We start from the raw sequence: 23,531 nt of genomic DNA on the forward strand, positions 1-23,531 counted from the left end.
AGGGTACTGATTCTACCACGGCCACAGGCAACTCAATTTTTTTTTCCTTATACTGCAGGTTCAACTGTTTGAGAGGGTATTCATGGGACTTCCCATGGATACATGTTATGGGTACCTTCTCCACTCCTGGGCTTGGGCTTCCCCCTAACTGTTTCCACAATTGTTCTGACACCACCGATTGCTCGGCCCCTGTATCCACCAGTGCCGATACTTCTTTGTTCTCTACTTGGACCTTTACCCGGTATTCCCTAGGGTGCTTGTCCGCTAGACCCCGGGCGTACACAAAACCTCTTTTCTTTTTACAGAATCTTTGTGTATGCCCCTCTTTCCCACAGCAGAAACAACGTAGCCTCTCCCGTGAGACCTCCCTGGGCTTGGACCACCCCGTTTTCTGGGTCTGACCTTGGGGTCCCGTATTCCTATCCCCCCGGGCCTGTTCCCCACTTTCTTCAGGGTACTGTAAGGAGATATCCTTCCCTGATCCGGCAGGGTCCAAATATGTTCCCCCTGCCTGTCCCGGTGGCCCTCCAGCTGCGCTTGCAGATGAGTACTGTAGCAGCTGAGTTAGCAGCTTGGTCTGCTCACCCATCGCCAGGACCAGTTCGTCATGCTGTTGTCTGGCCTGTTTCTGGCTGTGGTCCCATAAGTCCTGAGTTGCTTTTAGAACCGCCTGCAGATTTTCATTCTGTCTCTGCCTCTCGGCCGTCAGGAACTCCATCAGCTGCTGTTGGTCCATCTTGGCCCGACACCTGGAAGGAAACAACAAGAGAGACCAACCCAAGTGCGGAACCAAACAACTGGGTAGCCCAACTCCCTCACCCACCCCTGGAGAGTACCTTACCAGAGGGCTAGGTGAGTCGGCGCCTTTGGTTTGTAGGCCTCCTTGGCCCCCAGTCGCTTAACTGCGTCTCTGTCCTCTTATATAGACGTCCGGATCTCCTGAGGTTTCCTCCGACTCTGGACCACCGCAAGTGTAGACTGGATCACTCTGGTCCCGTGTTTCCTCTGCACACCCTGTCGTAGCCGCCTGGAACTCAGCTCCTTGCAGACAGGAACCAACACAACAAACTAAAATAACAAGCTAAAGAAATAAATCATTCAGAACTCCAAACTTTTTTTTTTTTTCCAAAAAATTTTTTCACAAAGTTCACTGAATGTCCAGCAGGAGGCGCACTATCCCACTTCTGACACCATTTGTAGCCAGGCCGGTACCTGTAGTCCAGGCCACCATGGCCCCGCTCCTTGTAAACTGTTCCGACGTGCCTCCCCAACTGAGAGAGGTCCTGCTGGATTCTATTCACTAGCTTCTCAGTGAAGCAAAACAAAACAAAAATGAGTCAATGTTTATCAAACATGAATTATCCACTTTATTTGGTGGTGAGAATGTTTAGCTTGGCATAATAACTTGCTCCACAAATACACACTCTTAAAGCAAATACTTTAACTTAGGAACTCAGGCTGGAGTGGTTTCAAAAGGCAAAAGCAACCACTCAGTCCTTTCATCAGGTAAGTAGTCAAGCATCAAAACGTCAAAGGAAAAAATAAAAGAGTGTAAACAGTTCTTTTCACTGGCACAACAAGTCCAATTTTACTGCACCGCTGAAACTATTCAGATGCACAAGCCTGTCGCTGTTCTGGCTTCTTCCCCAGCCAGCTCTTCAGGAGTTGGTGAGGGGGAGGGGAAGCAAGAGAATTCACCTAACTTAATCTGTATAACAGACTTGCCAATAATGGCCCCACTATCCCAACCGGATGTATAGTGAATTCTTCCCCACTTACTTCCCTTGGGTTCCCTCACAACCCTGACACAATCAGTCAGCTTCAACTTCAGCTGACTCATTTAAACTTGAAAAAAAAAACGTGTTTTTTTTTTTTCTTTTCCTTGCTGCTTAATTCAAGCAGGGCAGATACAGCCAGCACAAGTCCTGCAATGGGGTTTTCATTACAACCACCCTTTTCCTAAGCAGTGCACAACCCCCAAGCTCAACAGGGAAAATGAACAAACAATCTCCAGACCTGTCACTTAACTGACTTCCATAAGGTCTTCTTCAGAGAGACTGGAACTTTCAATACATTCCATGGGTTCCTCCCCAGTAAGCTGACCGGCCACAGTGTCAGCATCAGGTTCCTGCATTTCCCAGTCTCTTCCCTCAGGAGTACATTCAGGAGGGTTCCTTTCCTTGGCTGGCTCTGCAAGGACTGCCCTTCTTCTCCTTAGAGCAGCCTCCAAAGTAGTCAGAGGAAACTGCCCTGCCCTCTGGAGGGGAGGAGCTTTTGGCTTACTCTCCCTGACTGCCTTTGGGAGCCTAATTATCCCCTTCAGCTGATGATCCCCAGGGAAAGAAAGGTTTCTCTGGGGCTGTTGTGGGCTGTCCCAACTCTCCTCTTCTCCTCCCTGGAGATCAGACCTGTCTGCTCCAAAGGGAAACCTGGGTTTTTCCCTAGGCTTGGTCACAATCCTATCCCTGTGATTTGCCCTCCGGATCACCGGGCCAGGTTTAACAATAGCCTGCCCTGGCGAAAGCTGCACTTTAGGGATAGGATTGTGACACTGTGCGGGATCTGGCTTGTTTAGTTTTACAATGTATGTGTTGGTGTTCTAGTGCTCACTGCAGTGTTTAAGATGCAGCCTTTTCCTAGGTACACTCTTGTGGTGCGATATGTAGATTGGTACTAAAAATCATATTTTTCATATAGATGGGGGGGGGGGTGTCAAAAAATGATGGGCCCCGGGTGCCACATACCCTAGGTACGCCACTGTCCCTCTGCATTACAGAAACCATCCGGCTGCCCTATTAAACATCTTCCCCACAATGTGATACATCATCTTCCTTTGCTTTATTGCCTCTCCCACCAACAAAATTCATTCTCCCAAGTTCCCCAGTATCAATTTAGGCTGCAAGCTTACCTCTGAGACCCTTGTCCAGAGAATTTTCTTCTCCTCTTTTCTAACTTTCCTTCCCCTCAGGCCAAAAGAACATGGTAGACAGTGTTACCATATACATTTTTATAATCTCGTCCAATTAACTTGAAAAAGCAGCTCCAAAACAGCCCATTGTCCGAGAATGTGCTGAAAAGTTATCAGCCCAACTAACTTCAATTGGGACAATCTCCATAGAGGGCTATACACTTAATCCAGCAAGTTTCCACTTTTTTCATTCAGTACTTTTCCAACGGAACAAAAAGAGTGAAAACTTGCTGGACTAAGTGTATAGCCCTCGATGGAGACTGTCCCAACTTTGTTGGATGGGCTGAGAGCTTTTCAGCACAATACAAATATTTTCAGAGATGTACTGTACGTTTTCCAAAACAAATGGAAAATTTCCAAGACCCCCCCCCCCCCCCCCCAATGAAGAGAAACAATTCCGGTGACCCTAGAAGATGATGAATACAGAGGCTTGAAATGATGGACTGGAAAGTGAGTGCAATTCAGTGGGAAAAAGTTTAGGGAAGTAATGAGAAAGGGATGAGGTGGGAGGAAAGTGTAGGAAGTAGAAAACAATAAGTAGGTAAAAGAGGCGACTGAGGATTGTGGGGAGAAAGCGGTATGAAATCTAGTTATAGGTTAATAAAAATAAATTGAGAAATTGAAACAATAATGAAATGGAAGGATCATTGTTGGAGTCAGCCCTCCCAGTCTCTACCTCTATTTCCATCTCCGTGCCCACCTCTGGTATAATATCTCACCTTCCATTCTCCCTCTCTCTCTTCCCCTCCACCACAGTATACCTTCATTTACCTTTAATGATCTTTGGTGGTAGCAGCAGTTCACATAGGCTACCCTTCCACTAGGCTTGGAATCTTCTCTATACTGCACACTGCCCTTGAGAAAACAGGAAGTTACATTAGAGGGGTGAGTTGCAGTATAGAGAACTCCCAAGGCCGGCAGCTTATGTGAACTACCTCTACTGCTGGTGACCTCTAAAAGGTAAATGAAGGATCCAGGTCCTGGCAGAAAGTACAAGAGTATATTGGAGGGAGGCTTGCGGTAGCCTAACAAGAGCAGTTTTTTTTTGTTTTTTGTGTTTTTTATGGGGGGGGGTTTGGGGAGGGGTTCTCCTTCGGCAAATGAAGATGGGATGGGGGAGGTATGCTTCCCTCTCGCCCTTTGTACCAGAGCAGATTGCCTTGGGCTGTCCCTGAGTATGAATTATATTGAGCAGACTGAGTGGGTAATTTTGGTGTTCATATGCTGTCATTTACTATGTTGCTAAGACATTTCAAAAAGCAATATTCAGATTCTTGTTCATTTTAGTTTTTAGGGAGACCCACATATTCATGAAACAATTATTCAGGGGAAACTTACCAGCTGAAACAAACCCAGCATATCCTGAATTTAGAGGACAAATAGACTTAATGTGTTCTTGCTTCTAACTTCTTGACCCTCTTACCAAAGATCCTCCTGATTTTACCATCCATATTTTCCATGTTTATATTACACCAAAGCCCACTCAAGTCAAGAAAAATTAAACATGGCTTCTGCATTAAGAAAATGCTTTTGCTTTGTGTTTTAATTTCATAGTTTATATAATCTGTTCTATCATTTTAATCTGCAGATAAAAGTACCATCTTTCTCTGAGACTCTTTCTGCGCTAAATATAGTGCAGGTTGCTGGTGGATCCAAAAGTCTGTTTGCAGGTACAAATTGTAATATTTAATATTTTAAGTAATATGTAAAAACTTGTGGGCAACTTAGTAGTTAAAAATGTTATAAATAGTACATGAAATGCTAAATCATAAAAAAAATATTAAATCCTAATATGTATATGTTTAACCTGTTTTTTATTACAATTTTGTAAATTTTGTTTCTCTAGTGACTGCGGAGGGTAAATTGTATGCATGTGGAGAGGCCACTAATGGAAGACTTGGACTGGGTATTTCTAGTGGCACTGTACCTCTTCCCCGGCAGATTACAGCTGTTAGTAATTATGTAGTGAAAAAAGTGGCTGTTCACTCAGGTAAAATCATTCTATTCTCTCTGTAAACCAGGGGTTCTAGACTCAGTCTTCTGGTGCACCCAGGCAGCCAGGTTTTCTGGGTATCCACAATGAATATGCATGAGATACATGCACCACCTCCAATGTATGCAGATCTGTCTTATTTATTGTGGGAATCCTGAAAATACTTGACTGGTTAAATGTGTCCCGTTTGGGCTAACACTGCTGTAAACCTAGTAGCAAACTCATTATTTGTCATAGGCATATTCTAGGTGAGTTCCCCATTTTTCTTCATCATGATTATGATATATCTTAACAGTTAACAACAACAACATCAGGATCTTGAGGATCAGGATGATGAGAAAGTAAATGACACTATATATTTTAAAGGAGAGATGAGCCAGAACTGGCCATAGATCCCCTTCTAGGGGGAACAAAACACAAGATTTGCAAACCCTGATTAAAATGCTGACTGCAGGCACTATCTGAGCTGCTTGACCCTATTATAAAGGAGGTGTCTCAAATTAAAACTGTCCCATATTCACTAAAGATAGCAACTTAATCACTGTTGGCCGATTTTCAAACAGTGATTGATTGACTATCAAATTTGCATGCAAACTCACCGACTCAATTGCTCAGTGAGCAATTGAGACTTGCGCAGAGCCATGACAGTAGTGACAGGAGAAGCAGCCTCCTGTCACTGCTGTCAGGGCTTCTGCCAGGGTTGTTTTTTTTTTTGGGGGGGGAGGTTCATTTTTTTTTTTTTTATGGCACAGATATTTTGCATGTAGTACACATGCAAAATATATGCCCAGTAAAAAGGAAAAAAGCTCCCCCAAAGTGCCCCTCCCTCCCTCCCCAAACCAAAAAAAAATGGCAGAGGAATGCCCACTCCCTCCTGCTATCAGATGCTCCCCCCCGAATATGGCAGGAGGGAGTCAGGTTTTTAGGATTGTAAAACCTGATGGAAAATAGCCAAACAATGTAAGTGAATCAATTGCTTGACTATTTTGCATGGGGTTTTACTAATTTGCATGGCTGAATCAGAAAATGGGCAATCAAGGGGGAAAACACGCGGTGGGCCATTTTGTGAATTGGATCGGTTAGCAGCGATCGTCACTAAACCTGTGAAAACAAGTTTAGTAACGATCTCTGACTTTAGTAAATTGAGTCCTATGTTTCTTATCATCCCTTTAGACCTGCACAGATGGGTATTATGTACTACCAGCAGGTGGAGATAAAGAACCACTGAGCTATGACTTAACCTATAAGTGGGCTGTACAGTCCCCTTGAAGCCAGTCTATTCTCAGTGTTGGTATATGGTAAGTCTGTGCAGTCTTCCTGAGGTTTTGGTTCCTTCCTGGGGGTGAGTTTCCTATTGATTTTTGTTTTGTGGAAAGGTTAAGAACTCCCTTTCTACTTTATTTGGTTTACTGGCTGCTGGACTGAGACTGAGGCCGACGGTGTCTCTCAAGTCCCAGGGGTGTCAAAGCTGCACAGCCAGGTTCTTCTTCCCTTCTCTCTCCTAGATCTAAGATCTTTTTTTTGGGGGGGGGGATTAGATCTAGTTAATTTTTTTTTAAAAAACCTCGGCTGGTCTGCTCTGCTTGTAAACAGACAGCCAATCTGGAGAGCCTGAGGGGTCTGCCTGCTATATAATCAAACAAGCAATCCTATACTATAAAGAGAACAATGTGTTTGTTGGAAATCTTATCTTGAAAACAGCTCTAAGGATTTGGATGAAATGAGGAGGTGTTAAATTTTAGCTAGGTGTCAAGTTTGTAAAAATTTATTGGTGGGTGATCTTTTTGGGGTTTGAAAAGACATTTGGAGCAGCAGAAGAATGAGGCTTGTGAATGAACTGAGAAAGACAATTGGAACACCAGAATAAGGCTTGGAACACACAAGACTGCTGGAGGACCAGTGTGAGATTTGAAAGGTATTTGGAGCACCAGAATGAGGCTTAGAGCACACAGAGAAAGATTTCAACACTCAACCTGAGAAAAAAGACAGGAGGGAAGTGCTCAACCATGAGGTTGAGCACTTCACACAAATCACACAGGAAGGCAGTTATACGGTGATAAAAGCATGATTTCAAGACACAACCTGGAGGGACATAAACAGGAGGGAAGTTAGGCAGCTGACATCTTGATTTCAATGCACAACCTGAGGAAATTTAAACAGATAATGACTCGGCACCACCCTACAGCACATATGTGCCCACACCACAGGAAAGACCTACAACTACATCCTTTTTGTTGCATAACACAAATATTTTCAGAGATGTATTGTATGTTTCCCAAAACAAACGGAAAATGTCCAAGACCCCCTCCCCCCATGAAGAGAAACAATTCTGGTGAACCTGGAGGAAGGTGATGAATATAGAGGCTTGAAATGAAGGCCTGGAAAGTGAGTGAAATTCAGGGGGTAGAAGTTTGAGGAAGTAATGGAAGAGGGATGGGGTAGGAGGAAAGTGTAAGAAGTAGAAAACAATAAGTAGGTCAAAGAGGCGACTGAGGATTATGGGGAGAAAGAGGTATGAAATCTAGTTATAGGTTCATAAAAAGAAATAGAGAAATGGAGACAATAATGAAGCGTTAGGATCATTGTTGAAATCAGGCATTTGAAAAAAGACAGGACATTAAAGCAAGTCCACCAAACCATCAATTCCATGATTTATCTATTGGAACTACTGGGTTTTGCAGTCAGCTACCAAAAATACCACTTTCAACCCATTCAAATTTTAGAGTTCATTGGAGCTCTCCTAAATACTACTCAAGCTTGAGCCTTGGTGCCACAATAGAGACTCGACACCCTGATTCACATATGTCATAAGATCTCCTCCCTACAACGCACCACTGCATGCCACATGATGCATTTTCTAGTCCACATAGCATCTGCAGTTCATGTGTCTCCATTTGTCCTTCCACATCTCAGGGAACCTCAACGGACCCTCTTGATTCAATGGTGTCAAGCCTCCAGAGCACTACCCCAACAGTTACAAATTACATCTAATCTTTGTCAGTCCCTCCAGTAATTACTGTTACTGACCAATCTTTCAAAGGGTCTTCTTTTCAACACTCCAACAGATTTAGTTTTTAGGTTTTTTTTAGTTTATTAATATTTGATTAATTGCTTTACATAAAATTTTAAGCAATGTACAATTAAAATGAGGGAAAAACAAGTAATCGTCTAAAACACATCAAATATCGATACCACTGCAGACCCCGATGATTTTCTGAAAGGATTACCTCACACAACATTATCAGTCACCCCCAAAGCAGCAGAGGTACTAAATCGGATGGAGCAATGGATGACTGAGTTCAGACTAAATCTAAACCCAGAGAAAACAAATTTTTTTATAGCACTTGACACTAAAGCATCACTGTGCATCAATAACCTTAGTCATCCCATTCAACCCACTATGAAGATATTGGGAGTAACACTGGACCAGAGTCTGACCATGAAAGACCAGGTAGACTCCTTGATTAGAAAGATCCTTCTCACCCTCTGGAAGCTTCGGTCCATCAGAGCTTACTTCGATGTCTCATCATTTAGAATTCTGGTACAATCCCTCATACTGAGTCAACATGATTATTGTAACATCGCCTACTTGGCACTCTCCCAGAAAAATATGCGGTGATTGCAACTGGTACAAAATGCAGCGGTTAGGCTACTTTGTGGACTGAAGAAGTTGATCATATAACACCTTCCTATCGACTTCTACACTGGCTGCCGATAGAGGCACGTGTGAAGTTCAAGTTTGGTTGTTTTTGCTTCAAGGCACTTTACGGCTTAGCCCCTAATATATAACAGCCCTTTTCTCTTTCACAAGCAACAGACATAGGAGAAGTTCACATCCGAACTTTGTTTCTCCACCGGTTAGAGGTTGTAAATTTAAAAGTCATCACCAACATATTTTCTCACATCAAGCAGCATTATGGGGTAAAGACCTAGAACAACTGCTCATGCCTACTACTTATAGGGAATTCAGGAAACGTCTAAAAACACGTCTGTTCCTGAAGTACTTATGTTACTGACCCATACAATCTTAGTCCTCAACAAATGATCTTTAGAACTGTTATTCACTAACTCTGATCTTTGTTTATTCCACTCAATCTGTAATACATTTTAATCATTGTAAACCGCATAGAACTTCACGGTATATAAACTATTATTATTATTATTATTATTATTAATATCATGTATTCAGAACTGAAATCAGCATTGGATGTATGGCAAGAGCAAAAGCACCCGATCCTGATGGAATATCAACAGAATTCTATCAAACTTTCCAAGACTTGCTACTCCCTCATCTACTTTCATTCTTCACTTACCTTATAGAATCGGGAGAGATCTCTGGATCATTTACTAAAGCTACCATCATAGTGCTACCAAATCTAAACAAAGATAAGCTACGAATACATAATTATAGACCATTATCACTTATCAATATTTATTTATTTAGATTTTTATCCCGTCCTCCCAAAAGCTCAGAGCGGTCTACAAGCAAACATTCACAGTGGCATACTTTTGGACAATACAAAGACTATACAGTAGGTTAAATACAAGGACTATACAGTAATTTAAATACAGGTTAAGAATGAACTGTACAGCAATTTAAGTAGAAGTTTTGAATGGAGAAGAGAGGGGAGGGGAGTTTAAGGGGGGTGAGGCGTAGACTGTGGTTGAAATCTAGTTGAAGAGGAGGGTCTTTACCGCTTTTCGGTCATCAATGAGTTCTGTAGTTTGATTTGTGTGGGGAGTTGGTTCCAGAGTTGGTGAGGTAAAGTGGCTGTAGGAGCGTTTGTGTGCGGTTTCTGACAGGAGGGACCTTCCTGGGGGGATACATAGGTGTTTCTCCATTTCTGAGCGGGTGGAGGTGTACAGGGTTTGCTTGGATTTTATGGAGCTTGGGGGTGGTGGCGTAAATTATTTTATGCGCTATTACCAGGGCCTTGAATGCACAGTGTTGATTAATTGGAAGCCAGTGTTCGGTGCGGAGGGCTGGGGAGAAGGGATCGTGGTAGTTGAGGCTGTGTAGGAGGCGGATTGCTGCATTTTGTACCCGCTGGAGGCGCTTGAGATATTTTTTTGGCTATTCCATTAAATAGGGAGTTGCAGTAATCCATCCTGGAGAGGACATAGGCGTAGAGGAGTTGGTCTAGATCAGGTGTGGAGATGTAGGGTTTGATCCTTCTCAGTTGGCGGAGGTACTAGAAGGAGGTAGAGCTACTTGAGATATGTGGGTGGACAGGGACAGGTGGCCATCTAATGTTACTCCTAGGATGCGTACTTGATGTGCTGCAGTTAGCAAGGTAGAGTCCCAAGATAGTGTTGGACATGTATATTTGGTACTTTTTTTCCTGATCCATAAAAGTTTGGTCTTGGAGGCGTTCAGCTGTAGTTTGTTGTTTGTCATCCAGGTTTTCATGTCAGAGAGGCTGTGTTGGAAGTTGGCGATTTGGGATGATCGGTTTTCGCCTAGTGGGAGGAGCAGCTGGATGTCATCGGTGTAGGATTGGATTTTAACATTGTACTTCTGGGCTATATCAATGACAGGTCTGATGTAGAGGTTAAATAGGAGGGGGGATAGAAGGGCGCCTTGGGGAACGCTGTATTTGATAGGCTTGGGGTTAGATTTGAGGTTATTGATGAGAAGATCTTTACTAAAGTTCTAGCGGAAACATTACAACTTATACTACCACCAGAATGGATTTATGACTAAGAGACTCACCTCTGACAACACCCATGTGTTTACAAATATAGTTGACTATGCTAGCAATATGGACACTGCGTTGGTAGCCATGGCCTTAGAGGCTGAAAAGGCCTTTCACCTTATTGAGAGGCCTTCTTATTCCAAACATTACGATGGTTTGGCTTCCAGCAGGAATTTATATCCATGATAAAAGTTGTATACTCAACGCATCCACGAAGATTCTTATTAATGGTCTATATTCAAGTTCCTTTAATCCATCCAGAGGTACAAGACAGGGGTGCCCACTATTGCCCCTTCTATTCAACATTGCCTTGGAACCATTGTTGATTGCGATCAGGTCTCATCCTCACATCAAAGGAGTACAACGTGGAGGAACAGAGATAAAGGTATCCGCCTACGCTGATGATGTCCTTTTGTGTATAACTCCAGAATCCCTGAAACAGATATTACAAATCATCTCTTCTTACTCTAACATCTCGGGATATAAATTAAATTTAACCAAGATTGAAATCATGGCGCTTAATTGCCCAGAGATACAAGATGAGGTGATGGACCTTGGCTTCCAGTGGACAACTAACAAATTCAAATATATTTGCATATATTTTGGTGCAACCATTATCCCAGGACAAGCAGGCAGCCTATTCTCACATATGGGTGACATCATTGACGGAGCCCGGATGTTGACGCCTCAGAAGCAGACTTGCTTGAAGAAACTCGAAGTTTCGAGTTGCCCGCACCACAAATGTGCAAGTGCCTTCCCGCCCAGCGTAGCACACGTCTCCTCAGTTCTCCACAGAGCCGAGAAGTCCGTCTTTGACTCTCTGCGTTTAACTATGTTACTTTGTGCCTTCTCTGAACCGCGGTTTGTATTTTTTTCTTCACGAATCGCTGTTCTTATTTTATTTCTTTCATTTTTATTCTAAAAAAAAAAAAAAATTTTTTTCATCTTCCATCTGTTTGCCGAGACAGGCTGCTCGGCCACAGTCCAAGGGCTTCGATCTTGCGGCGGCTATTTTTACTTCTATGTCCTGGCCTGTCACGGGCTTCAAGAAGTGTAGCAAGTGTCAGTGTGCGATTCCTCTTACAGACCCACACTGTCGCTGCCTCAAGTGCCTTTGGCCGAAACATCATCCGAAGTCGTGCCTGCGCTGTGCTACACTTCAACCTTGAGCCTTCAACCGTCGCTGTATTTTGGTGGATAAGCTCTTCAAGATGGATTCTTCTTCTGATCCCTCAACTTCAAAGGCAACCTCGGCCTCGACTCCTACTGCTTCCACCTCAAGCCTCATCAGACCTTCATTGTTTGCAGCGGTTCTTTCTTCGACGACATCTGCTGTATCTTCCCCTGTTTCCTCAGGTCAGATAGCTCAGCAGACGGTTCCAGCAGTAGTGATTAAAGTGCCTAAGACTTCCAAGTCGAAGCACACTCACACTGCCTCAAAGGAACCTCCAGCCAAAGCAGGTGGTCCGGTTTCAGACGCGGATCCATCCTTGCCGGCTTCTTTCCAGACCATGTTGGAGAAACATAGTAACATAGTAGATGACGGCAGATAAAGACCAAAATGGTCCATCCAGTCTGCCCAACCTGATTCAATTTAAATTTTTTTTTTATTTTTTATTTTATTTTTTGTAATTTTTCTTCTTAGCTATTTCTGGGCAAGAATCCAAAGCTTTACCCGGTACTGTGCTTGGGTTCCAACTGCCAAAATCTCTGTTAAGACTTACTCCAGTCCATCTACACCCTCCCAGCCATTGAAGCCCTCCCCTGCCCATCCTCCACCAAACGGCCATACACAGACACAGAATGTGCAAGTCTGCCCAGTAACTGGCCTAGTTCAATATTTAATATTATTTTCTGATTCTAAATCCTCTGTGTTCATCCCACGCTTCTTTGAACTCAGTCACAGTTTTACTCTCCACCACCTCTCTCGGGAGCGCATTCCAGGCATCCACTACCCTCTCCGTAAAGTAGAATTTCCTAACATTGCCCCTGAATCTACCACCCCTCAACCTCAAATTATGTCTTCTGGTTTTACCATTTTCCTTTCTCTGGAAAAGATTTTGTTCTACGTTAATACCCTTCAAGTATTTGAACGTCTGAATCATATCTCCCCTGAGAAGCAATTCATTCAGTTCCTTACTAATATGGAATCGAAGATTCTTCCTCTTATCCAGCCTGGACATTCAGCAGACTCCCGCAAGGTCAAGCCGCTTCCTTTGCCTCAGTCTGAGCTCACACACTCTTTGCAGGGAGCAGAGTCTCTGCGAGTGTCTGGTCTGGCATCTAAGCACGTGAAGCAAGGAGCAGAATCTTTGCAAGTGCCTCGGCAGGAATCCTCACACTCTATACAAGGAGCAGAGTCTTTGGGAGTGCATCGAGGTTCCTCCATCAAGCCTCTGGAGCTTCGATCTACAGCCTCCAGTCCTATCCATTCTTTGATAGCATCGACTGCTTCTGTTTCCGAGGCAAAGTCTCCTTGATCTTCGAGATCTGCATCCAGGCACAGTTCTCACCGACGATCGAGGCCTTCATCGAGGCATCCTTCCAGACATAGTTCTTCTTCTAAAGAACGACCTTCTTCAACTAAACCTCGATCTACCCCTACTTCGACTAGACCACCAACTCCTTGTTTGAGGTCTCCAATGCTGAACCTCGAGGATGTATCGGTTTTGATTGCCTCATCCAAGTCACCATATTCCTTTGATGCCTTTTTTCCTGCCAAAGCTTCATCTTCGACCCAGGCTGCCTCGACGTCCTCGAGTCCTTCTCGAGGCAAAGCATGGGCAGATCAGCTATATTTCTCATCTTTTCTTCATCAGATAGCTGTGGACTTGGATCTTCAATTAGATACTGGCTCCAAATATTCTAAGGATATCTCGAAGTCATGCATCTTCCTCAACCTCCAGCAGAATTACTTAAGCTTCTTCTTCATAAGCTTTTGAATCAGACTTTTGGTTGATGCATAGAGACACCTTTTTCCATACCAGCTGTTCCAGGAAAATTGGACTCTAGGTATAAAACTGTGCATCGCAAAGGGTTTGACAACTCACAGTTATCTCATCAATCCCTGCTTGTTGAGTGCTCCTTGAAGAGGTCCCATCCTTCCAAGGTTTATGCCACCATTCCTCCTGGAAGGGAAGGGAAGACTATGGACAAATTTGGACGTCGCATCTGTCAAAATGCTATGATGTCCTCTAAAGTCCTCAATTATAATTTTCAGGTTATTACTTATTTTGAGTTCCTCATTTCTCTATTACTAAAGTTATTGACTTATTTGGACACTCAAAAGCACTTTGAATTTCAAGAAGTCCTTGCTTCTTTATCTCAACTCCAATTGCATTTCCTCCAGTCATCTTATGATGCCTTCGAGTTGTCTGACCGAGCAGCTGCTTGCTCTGTAACTTTGCGTCGTCTTGCCCGGCTTCGTACCATTGACACGGACCCTAATCTTCAAGACCGCTTAGCTAATATTCCTTGTGAAGGCAATGACCTCTTCAATGAATCTATTGAGGCAATCACCAAGAGATTGTCTGACCATGAAAAATCCTTTGCTTCTATTGTCAGACCTAAGCCATAGCCAGCTCCTGCTAAACCTACACGCCCTGCTCCTAACTATCAGCGGTGTTTTGCTCCTAGGACAGCTCCTTATAATCGCCCTCCTCTCAAGAATCAGCAGCCTCAGAAGCAAAAAAAACCTCAACCTCCTGCTGCACCTAAGGCTACTCAGCCTTTTTGACTGTTTAAATCAGAACATAACCTCCACTGTTCTGACTCTGCCTTCTTTTTCCTCTATAGGAGGTAGCCTCCAACTTTTTTACCACCGATGGATGACCATAACATCCGACCTCTGGGTACTTACCATCATTAGGGAAGGTTACTCTCTTCATTTCACTCAAGTTCCACCAGAGCTTCCTCCAAGAGAGTATCTTTCCAATCCTTCCCAGACCGCCCTTCTTCTTCAGGAAGCTCAAGCTCTGCTTCATTTCATTGCCATCGAACCAGTTCCCTTGGAACTGCAGAACAGGGGGTTTTACTCCCATTACTTCCTTGTTCCGAAGAAGACGGGTGATCTGTAGCCCATTCTGGATCTCAGGGCTCTCAACAAATTTCTGATCAAAGAAAAGTTTTGAATGTTGTTCCTGGCATCACTTTATCCCCTTCTCGAGCAGAACGACTGGATCTCAAGAAGGCCTACACTGATATTCCCATTCATCCGGCCTCACGTCAATATCTCAGATTTTGGGTGGGGAATCTGCATTATCAATACAGAGTACTACTCTTCAACCTGGCCTCATCTCCCAGAGTGTTCACCAAGTGCCTAGTAGTGGTACCAGCAGCTCTCAGGAACCATAGTCTTCAGGTATTTCCCTCCCTTGACGACTGGCTCATCAAATATTCCACATCTCAAGGGGTTATTGTAGCGACCCAACGGACTACCTGGTTCCTACAAAGTTTGGGATTTGAAATCAATTTTCCCAAATCTCAACTCCAGCCCTCACAGAATCTACAACTCATTGGAGCTGTTCTGGACACTGTCCAACTCAGAGCATTCCTCCCTCAGCAACGACTGGAAGTTCTTCTCCAACTCTGTCATACAGTGTCTTCCTGCTCTACCATCTCAGCGAGACACATGATGGTACTCCTAGATCACATGGCATCCACAGTACATGTGACTCCTTTTGCCAAACTTCACCTCAGAATTCCTCAGTGGACCCTGGCATCTCAATGGACGAAGGTTTGCAATCCTTTTTCTCAAGACATAACAGTCACTCCTTCATTGAAGCAGTCTCTCCTTTGGTGGATGCTATCTTCCAATCTTTCCAGAGGCTTGCTTTTTCAAATGCCCCCCATCAGAAGGTCCTCATGACAGACTCTTCGACCTACGCTTGGGGCGCTCATCTCGATGGTCTCTGTACTCAAGGCCATTGGACCAGTACGGATCGTCAGTGTCATATCAATCTGTTGGAACTCAGAGCGATCCTCTAAGTTCTCAATGCTTTTCAACATCTTCTTCACGACCAAGTAGTCCTCATTCGGACGTACAACCAAGTCGCCATGTATTATGTCAACAAACAGGGAGGGACGGGATCTGCCTCCCTTTGTCAAGAAGCTCTGAAGGTTTGGGACTGGGCAATCCGCCACAACACCTTCCTCAAAGCTGTCTACATTCAAGGGGCGAAGAATTGCTTAGCGGACAACTTGAGTCGTCTTCTGCAACCTCACGAATTGACTCTCCATTCCTCGCCTCTTCTTCATATTTTTTCACATTGGGGAACACCTCAGATAGACCTCTTTGCAACTCCCCACAAGTACAATCTGCCTTAGTTCTGCTCCAGGATATACTCCCCTCACTGCCTCGAGGCAGATGCTTTTCTTTTGGAATGGACAAATCTCTTCCTATATGCATTCCCTCCATTTCCTCTCATTCTCAAGACTGGTCAAGTTGAAGAACGATCATGCTACTATGATTCTAATTGCTCCTCAGTAGCCGAGACAACCTTGGTACTCCCTTCTACTTCAACTCAGCAGCAGGGAGCTATACCTTCTACCAGTTTTTCCTTCTCTGCTTACACAAAGTTAGGGATCTCTGCTTCATCCCAACCTGCAGTCTCTACACCTGACAGCTTGATACCTCTCAACATAACCCCTCTTCAGTTTTCTCAATCTGTACGAGATGTTTTAGAAGCTTCTAGGAAGCCTGCCACTAGACAATGCTGTCACCAAAGATGGACTAGATTTTCTATGTAGTGTTTTTCTCATCATAAGGAGCCTCAGCATTCCTCCTTATCTTCTGTGTTAGACTACCTTTTGCACTTATCCAATTCTGGCCTCAAGTCTACATCTATCCAGCAGGGAGCCATACCTTCTACCAGTTTTTCCTTCTCTGCTTACACAAAGTTAGGGATCTCTGCTTCATCCCAACCTGCAGTCTCTACACCTGACAGCTTGATACCTCTCAACATAACCCCTCTTCAGTTTTCTCAATCTGTACGAGATGTTTTAGAAGCTTCTAGGAAGCCTGCCACTAGACAATGCTGTCACCAAAGATGGACTAGATTTTCTATGTGGTGTTTTTCTCATCATAAGGAGCCTCAGCATTCCTCCTTATCTTCTGTGTTAGACTACCTTTTGCACTTATCCAATTCTGGCCTCAAGTCTACATCTATCCAAGTCCATCTCAGTGCAATTGCGGCTTTCCATCAGTCTATTGAAGGGAAACCCCTTTCTGCTCATCCGGTGGTTTCCAGATTCATGAAAGGACTTTTCAATGTCAACCCTTCTCTCAAACCGCCTCCTGTGGTTTGGGACCTTACTGTTGTTCTTACTCAACTAATGAAGCCTCCATTTGAACCAATTGATAAGGCTCATCTGAAGTATCTCACTTGGAAAGTGGTGTTCTCATAGCTCTCACTTCTGCTGGACGAGTCAGTGAGCTGCAAGCTTTAATTACTGTTCCACCTTTCACGGTGTTCCATCATGATAAGGTGGTTCTTCATAATCATCCTAAATTCCTCCCTAAAGTGGTCTCGGAATTTCATCTCAAGCAATCCATTGTTCTTCCAGTGTTTTTTTCCAAAGCCCCATTCTCACCCTGGAGAAGTGGCTCTTCATACTCTGGACTGTAAATGTGCTTTGGCCTTCTATTTGGAATGCACCAAACCACACAGAACTGCTCCTCAACTTTTTCTCTCTTTCGATCCAAATAAATTGGGACATCCTATTTTTAAGCGTACCATCTCCAACTGGATGGCGGCTTGTATCTCATTCTGCTATGCCTAGGCTGGATTACCCCTACACAGTAGAGTAACAGCCCATAAAGTTAGAGTAGTGGCAGCTTGAATTGCTTTCCTCAGATCTACTTGTTGAGGAAATTTGTAAGGCTGCTATTTGGTCCTCAGTTCATACCTTCACTTCTCACTATTTTCTGGATATTTTCTCCAGACGGGATGGACAGTTTTGCCAAACAGTATTACAACATTTATTCTCCTAAATTGCCAACAGTCACACCATCCCATTCTGGTTAGCTTAGAGGTCACCCATATGTGAGAATAGGCTGCCTGCTTGTCCTGGGAATAAAGCACAGTTACTTACCATAACAGGTATTATCCAGGGACAGCAGGCAGCTATTCTCACAACCCACCCACCTCCCCTGGTTGGCTTCTCTGCTAGCTATCTGAATTGAGGAGACGCGCCCTACGCTGGGTGGGAAGGCACTCGCGCATGTGCGGTGTGGGCGACTCGAAACTTCAAGTTTCTTCAAGCAAGTCTGCTTGTGAGGCGTCCGCATCCGGGCTCTGTCGATGACGTCACCCATATGTGAGAATAGCTGCTTGCTTTCCCTGGATAACATCTCTTATGGTAAGTAACTGCTTTGCCGAGACTGTGGAATATAATACTACTTACATACTAGTATCTATTAAAACGCTTACCTCTAAATGGTCTCTGATGCTATTGACATAGCCCTTTGAATACTATCAAAATGATGGTGGCTCCAGTTATAAACCATGTATTAAGCATGCTGCCTGTATATTTATCTAAAACGGCTTACTTCAAGATTGATTCCCCTTTTCCTATTCCCCTTTTCCTATTGTATCCTTATAGATTAACAAAAAAAAAAACAACCCTAAGAAGTATGTTAAGATGTTAGTCTTTGTGTACTTTTGTCAATGTTTTAATTATTATTGTACAACGCTTAGTATTTTGATAGGCGTTTAATCAAATCACCAAATAAACTTGAAACTTGAAACTGACTAAGTTTCTATGGAATAATTCCACGCCATGCATTAGTTTGAAGAAACGGAAAGGTGACATTACAGAAGGGGGAGTCAAGTTCCCCACTCTGTATAAGAAAGAAACAAAATGTATTAACAACAAAAGCTTCCATGCTCAGTTGGGGAGCCTACCTCAACAGCCTGCGTACACAAAGCAACTGAACTCCTCACAAAAAAACTTTCCTCATCAGTCTGTTGGAACTCTGAGCAATCCACAATGCTCTCTGTACATTCCAAGATCGCCTTCTCAGTCAAGCAGTACTTATTCAAATAGAAAACCAGGTACTCCTTAAACGAACAAAGAAGCAATCCAGAACTGGTCCTGGGTGATTCATCATAACATTTTTCTCAAGGCAGTTCATCTAGCAGGAAAGCAAAATATTTTAGCAGTCAAGTTGAGCAGACTTCAACTCGGTCATCTTGCGTCAGATATTCTCAGACTGGGAGACCTGAGAAGTAGATCTCTTTGCATCTCCCTACAACCACAAACTTCCACTCTTCTGTTCCAGACTCTACATTTCCACTCATCTGGAGTCAGATGCCGCCTTCCTCAATTGATGGGGCAAGTTTCTCAATGCTTTTTCTAGTCGGGAAAACTCAAACTTTGCCAAGATCAGGCCACCATGATTCTCATAGCACCTCGGCCGTGTCAACTGTGGATCTCTCTCCTACAACTCAGTGTACATCAACTCATCACACTTCAAATTTTTCCAACATCGATAACACAGAATGAGAATTATCCTTAGACAAGCAGGCAACATAGAAACATGATGGCAGATAAAAGACAAATGGCCCATCCAGTCTTCCTCTCTCTAAGGGCTCCTTTTACTAAGGTGCGCTACCATTTTTAGCACACGCTAACCACGCACTAAATGAAAAATACTAACGCAAGCTCTATGGAGGCGTTAGCATTTCATGCATGTGGTATTATAGCTTTTGCCATCATCTTTTTAACTTGCTTGGCCACCTTAAGATCATCACATAGAATCATACCCAAGTCCTGCTTTTCTGTCATGCACATTTCTTGATCCCCTAAACTGTACCGTTCCCTCAGGTTTTTGTAGCCAAAATGCATGACCTTGCATTTCTTAGCATTAAATTTTAGCTGCCAAATTTCAGACCATTCTTCAATCTTCATCGGGTCTTTCTTCATGTTATTCACATTATTCTGGGTGTCTACGCCTTCAGAAATATTGTTTATAAAAATGTTAAAAAGAACAGACCCGAGAACTTCTGAAAAGGGAATTATGAAGGGATGAGACGCATGGTGGGGAAGAAGATTAAGAAGAGGATGAACACTGTAAAAATGCTAGAGCAAGCTTGGTCCCTTTTTAAGGATACTGTCACCAAGGCAAATCTATATATATCAAGTATCAGCAAGGGATCAAAGAAGAAAAAGAACCGGTGTAGCTCACTTTAGAGGTAAAGGAAGTGATCAGAGACAAAAAAAAAACTTTGTTTAAGGAATGGAAAAAGTCGAAAACTGGAATAAGCACAAACATCAACGCAGGTGCCATAAGGCTGTAAAAGGGGCCATAAGAGACTATGAGGGGAAAATAGTCAAGGAGGCGAAAAACTTCAAGCTGTTCCTTTGATATATTAAGGGGAAACGACCTGCAAAGTAAGCGGTGGGACCGTTGGATGAACAAGGAATAAAGGGAGTGCTAAAGGACACAGCAATCGCTGACAGACTGAATACATTTTTTTGCGTCTGTATTTACCAAAGAGAATATACACTGCATACCAGAACCCATCAGGCTATATGCTAGAAGCGAAAATGGGAAACTGATAGGGTTAGCGGTCATTCTAGAAGAGGTATGCAGGCAGATTGATAGGCTTAAGAGTCATAAATCCCCGGGACCGGATGGTATCCATCCAAGGGTCATCAAGGAACTGAAAGGGACTATAGCTGAACTGTGTCAGCTAATAGCCAATCTGTTGATCAAATCGGGAAAGATTCCGGAGGACTGGAAGGTGGCAAATGTTATGACGATATTCTAAAAAGGTTTGAGGGCACACCTGGGAAACTACATACCGGTGAGTCTGGCATCGGTACCGGGAAAGATGGTAGAGGTGCTGATAAGGACCACATCATTGATCACCTTGACAGGCACGGTCTAATGAGGACCAGCCAGCATGGTTTCAGCAAAGGTAGATCTTGTTTGACAAACTTGCTGCACTTCTTCAAGGGAGTAAACAAGCAGATAGACAAGGGCAACCAGTTGACATTATATATCTGGATTTTCAGAAAGCGTTCGACAAGGCTCCGCATGAATGACTACTTAGGAAAATTGCGAGACATGGAATCGAGGGTGAAATACTCATGTAGATTAAAAACTGGCTGGAGCATATGAAACAGAGAGTGGGGGTAAATGGACAGTACTCGGACTGGAAGAGCATCACCAGTTGGGTGCCTTAGGGCTCGGTGCTTGGACCCGTGCTCTTCAACATCTTTATTAACGATCTGGACATAGGTATGACGAGTGAGGTGATTAAATTTAGGGACAATATGAAGTTATTCAGAGTACTGAAGACGCAGGGGGATTGCAAAGATCTGCAACGTGACATAATCAGGTTCATAATGAGGTTGTAGGTAACAAAAATCTCATGCACGAATACAGGATGCCTGGGACAGTACTTGGAAAGACCCCCCCCCCCAGGAAAGAGACTTAGGAGTCCTGATCGATAAGTCGATGAAGCCTGTCACCTACCGGGGTCTTGGTACGGCTAATAAGACCCCCGATAGGGGGTAGTACACTCTTGACCTGGCTCCCAAAGGGGGAGACCTCACTGGTGTCTCACTATCCGGGCTTTGCCCCAAAAATAAAGCACCGTGAGTCAAGTTGAACCAAACATAATGTGTAAAGTTTAATTAGTCACTTAACACACCAACTAGAAATCATATAAGCAGTTATTACAGTTCAAGTTTCCTGGCTTCTCCAAAACAGGGCAAAGAAAGAAAAACAAAAAAAAAATGAAATCCTTTTAACTTTCACCCGGTCCGGTGAAAGCACAGCAAGCTTTCTGTCAAGTATAATTCCAGTCCAGGTCTTAGTGCTTTCTCTACTTTGCCCCACAGTCACTTAAAAAAAAACACAGCACAAGTAGTCTCTCTTAAGAAATTATCAAGCCGTGAGCTTGAGTCCTGGGCTTACCAATCAACACAGTCCAGTTTCTTCACCAGGTATTTGCATTTGTGATTATAAAGTAAACTTTAAGCAGGAACCAAAAGACAAAACTAAAAACCTTACTGCAGGCTCTTAAAGTGTCAGCCCTAATTAGCTCACAGTCCTGTAGTTCCCCTTGAGCTTCTGCACAGCTGCAGTGTAGCAAAACAATCAAGCTGGTGCAGCCCTGCTCTAAGCTTGTTTGTACCTCACAAACAATCAAAATTTAGTTCTTCTAAACTCTTCTCCCTTATTATTCCTGTGCAGCTCTGTACCTGCAGTGTTTAGTGGCAAGTTGTCAAGCCCACATCCATGGCTACTCCCATAACGGACTCCGGCATACACACTTCATCCAGATCCATGCTTTCTGGGGTGTCCACCTGTTCTGTTGGTTCCAGGGGTATTGAAGCCTCACACTCCATTGGCTCTGGAGTGAGGTCTGGCCTTTTCCTGGCCCGGAGAACTCTCTCTGCCAGACTCTCTTGGGCAGCCTCCTTTAATGCTCTGGAGAGCTGCTTAACAGGCCTAGGGCCACGCCCTACACTGGGTGTCTGTGTGCCTAGCTTGTGTGTTCTTGGGCTCCCCCTCAGGCTACAGGGCAGAATATCACTGGGAGCTTGATTAAACCTCTTAGTGTGGCTGGAGGTTTTCCTGGTCCGTGGAGTTATCCTATATTCTGGGCACTGCTCTAGGTTAGAAGGCTCTGGATAGGCAGCTGGGCTTTCAGGATCTTCTTGCTGATCCTTTTCAGAGAGAGCCTGGTCTCGAGTAAGAGCTTGAGACCGGGGTTTTGCTCTGACATGACCGTCTCGGGAAGCGGAAATGTCACAAGCCGTCCATGAAAAGTGCGGCAGTGGCAAAAAGGGCAAACAGAATGCTAGGAATTATAAAGAATGGAATCACGAACAGATCGGAGAAGGTTATCATGCTGCTGTACCGGGCCATGGTGCGCCCTAACCTGGAGTACTGCGTCCAGCACTGGTCACCGTACATGAAGAAGTACATGGTACTACTCGAAAGGTCCAGAGAAGAGCAACTAAGATGGTTGGAGGACTTGCCGTACAGCAAAAGATTAGAGAAACTGGGCCTCTTCTCCCTCGAGCAGAGGAGATTGAGAGAGGACATGATCAAAACATTCAAGGTACTGAAGGGAATAGACTTAGTAGATAAGGACAGGTTGTTCACCCTCTCCAAGATAGGGAGATCAAGAGGGTACTCTCTAAAATTGAAAGGGGATAGATTCTGTACGAACGTAAGAAAGTTCTTCTTCACCCAGAGAGTGGTAGAAAACTAGAATGCTCTTCCAGGGTCTGTCATAGGGTAACACACCCTCCAGGGATTCAAGACAATGTTAGACAAGTTCCTGCTGAACCGGAACATATACAGGTAGGGCTAGTCTCAGTTAGAAAGGAAATAAATATTTGATTTTCTTCACCTCTTCCGGTGCCCACAGCCTTCAAACAAATTTTCAACCTTCGCTCCTCCGTGATTGTTGATGGATTATGTCCTCCTTTGTACTCCACCCTGGTCTTGTCCTCTCTGACTGGACCTGACTCTGGAGCTGTACCTTAGAAGAAGACACACGCTATTGCTGAATATTTTTTTTCTTCTATCAAAATATTTGGTCTAGATTTGGGCTTCCAGCGACTAGAACTTGTCGGTACTGGTAGACATCGATACCACTATCTACCTGCATCAGTCGCATATTAGCATTGAGTCTATTTGATGCATGCCTTTCTGTTGCCGATGTTTCAACCACTTTGTGAGGCTTCATGGGGTTATTTGCACCGAGTAATTCATGCATGCCCTTCTTCTATCCCTAGTGGACTAGGTCCTTTAAGGCTCTAATGTGGATGATTTACTTTTGTGTGGATGGAATTATTTTATGTGGATGATTTTAGTGTACCTTTGGAACTTTGATACTTTCAAATAAAG

General features: G+C 43.8%; 1 protein-coding gene across 1 annotated transcript in view; it reads left to right on the plus strand.

The window, feature by feature from the left end:
- The window catches only part of HERC2 (HECT and RLD domain containing E3 ubiquitin protein ligase 2), a 3,346,202-nt gene that overhangs the window by 1,995,481 nt on the left and 1,327,190 nt on the right, over window positions 1–23,531 (plus strand). The window contains 2 exon segments of the mRNA XM_033948978.1: window positions 4,557–4,638; window positions 4,815–4,958. Coding sequence (XP_033804869.1) covers window positions 4,557–4,638; window positions 4,815–4,958 — 226 coding nt within the window.

The sequence above is a fragment of the Geotrypetes seraphini genome, chromosome 6 (assembly GCF_902459505.1).
Source record: "Geotrypetes seraphini chromosome 6, aGeoSer1.1, whole genome shotgun sequence".
Classification (NCBI taxonomy): domain Eukaryota; kingdom Metazoa; phylum Chordata; class Amphibia; order Gymnophiona; family Dermophiidae; genus Geotrypetes; species Geotrypetes seraphini.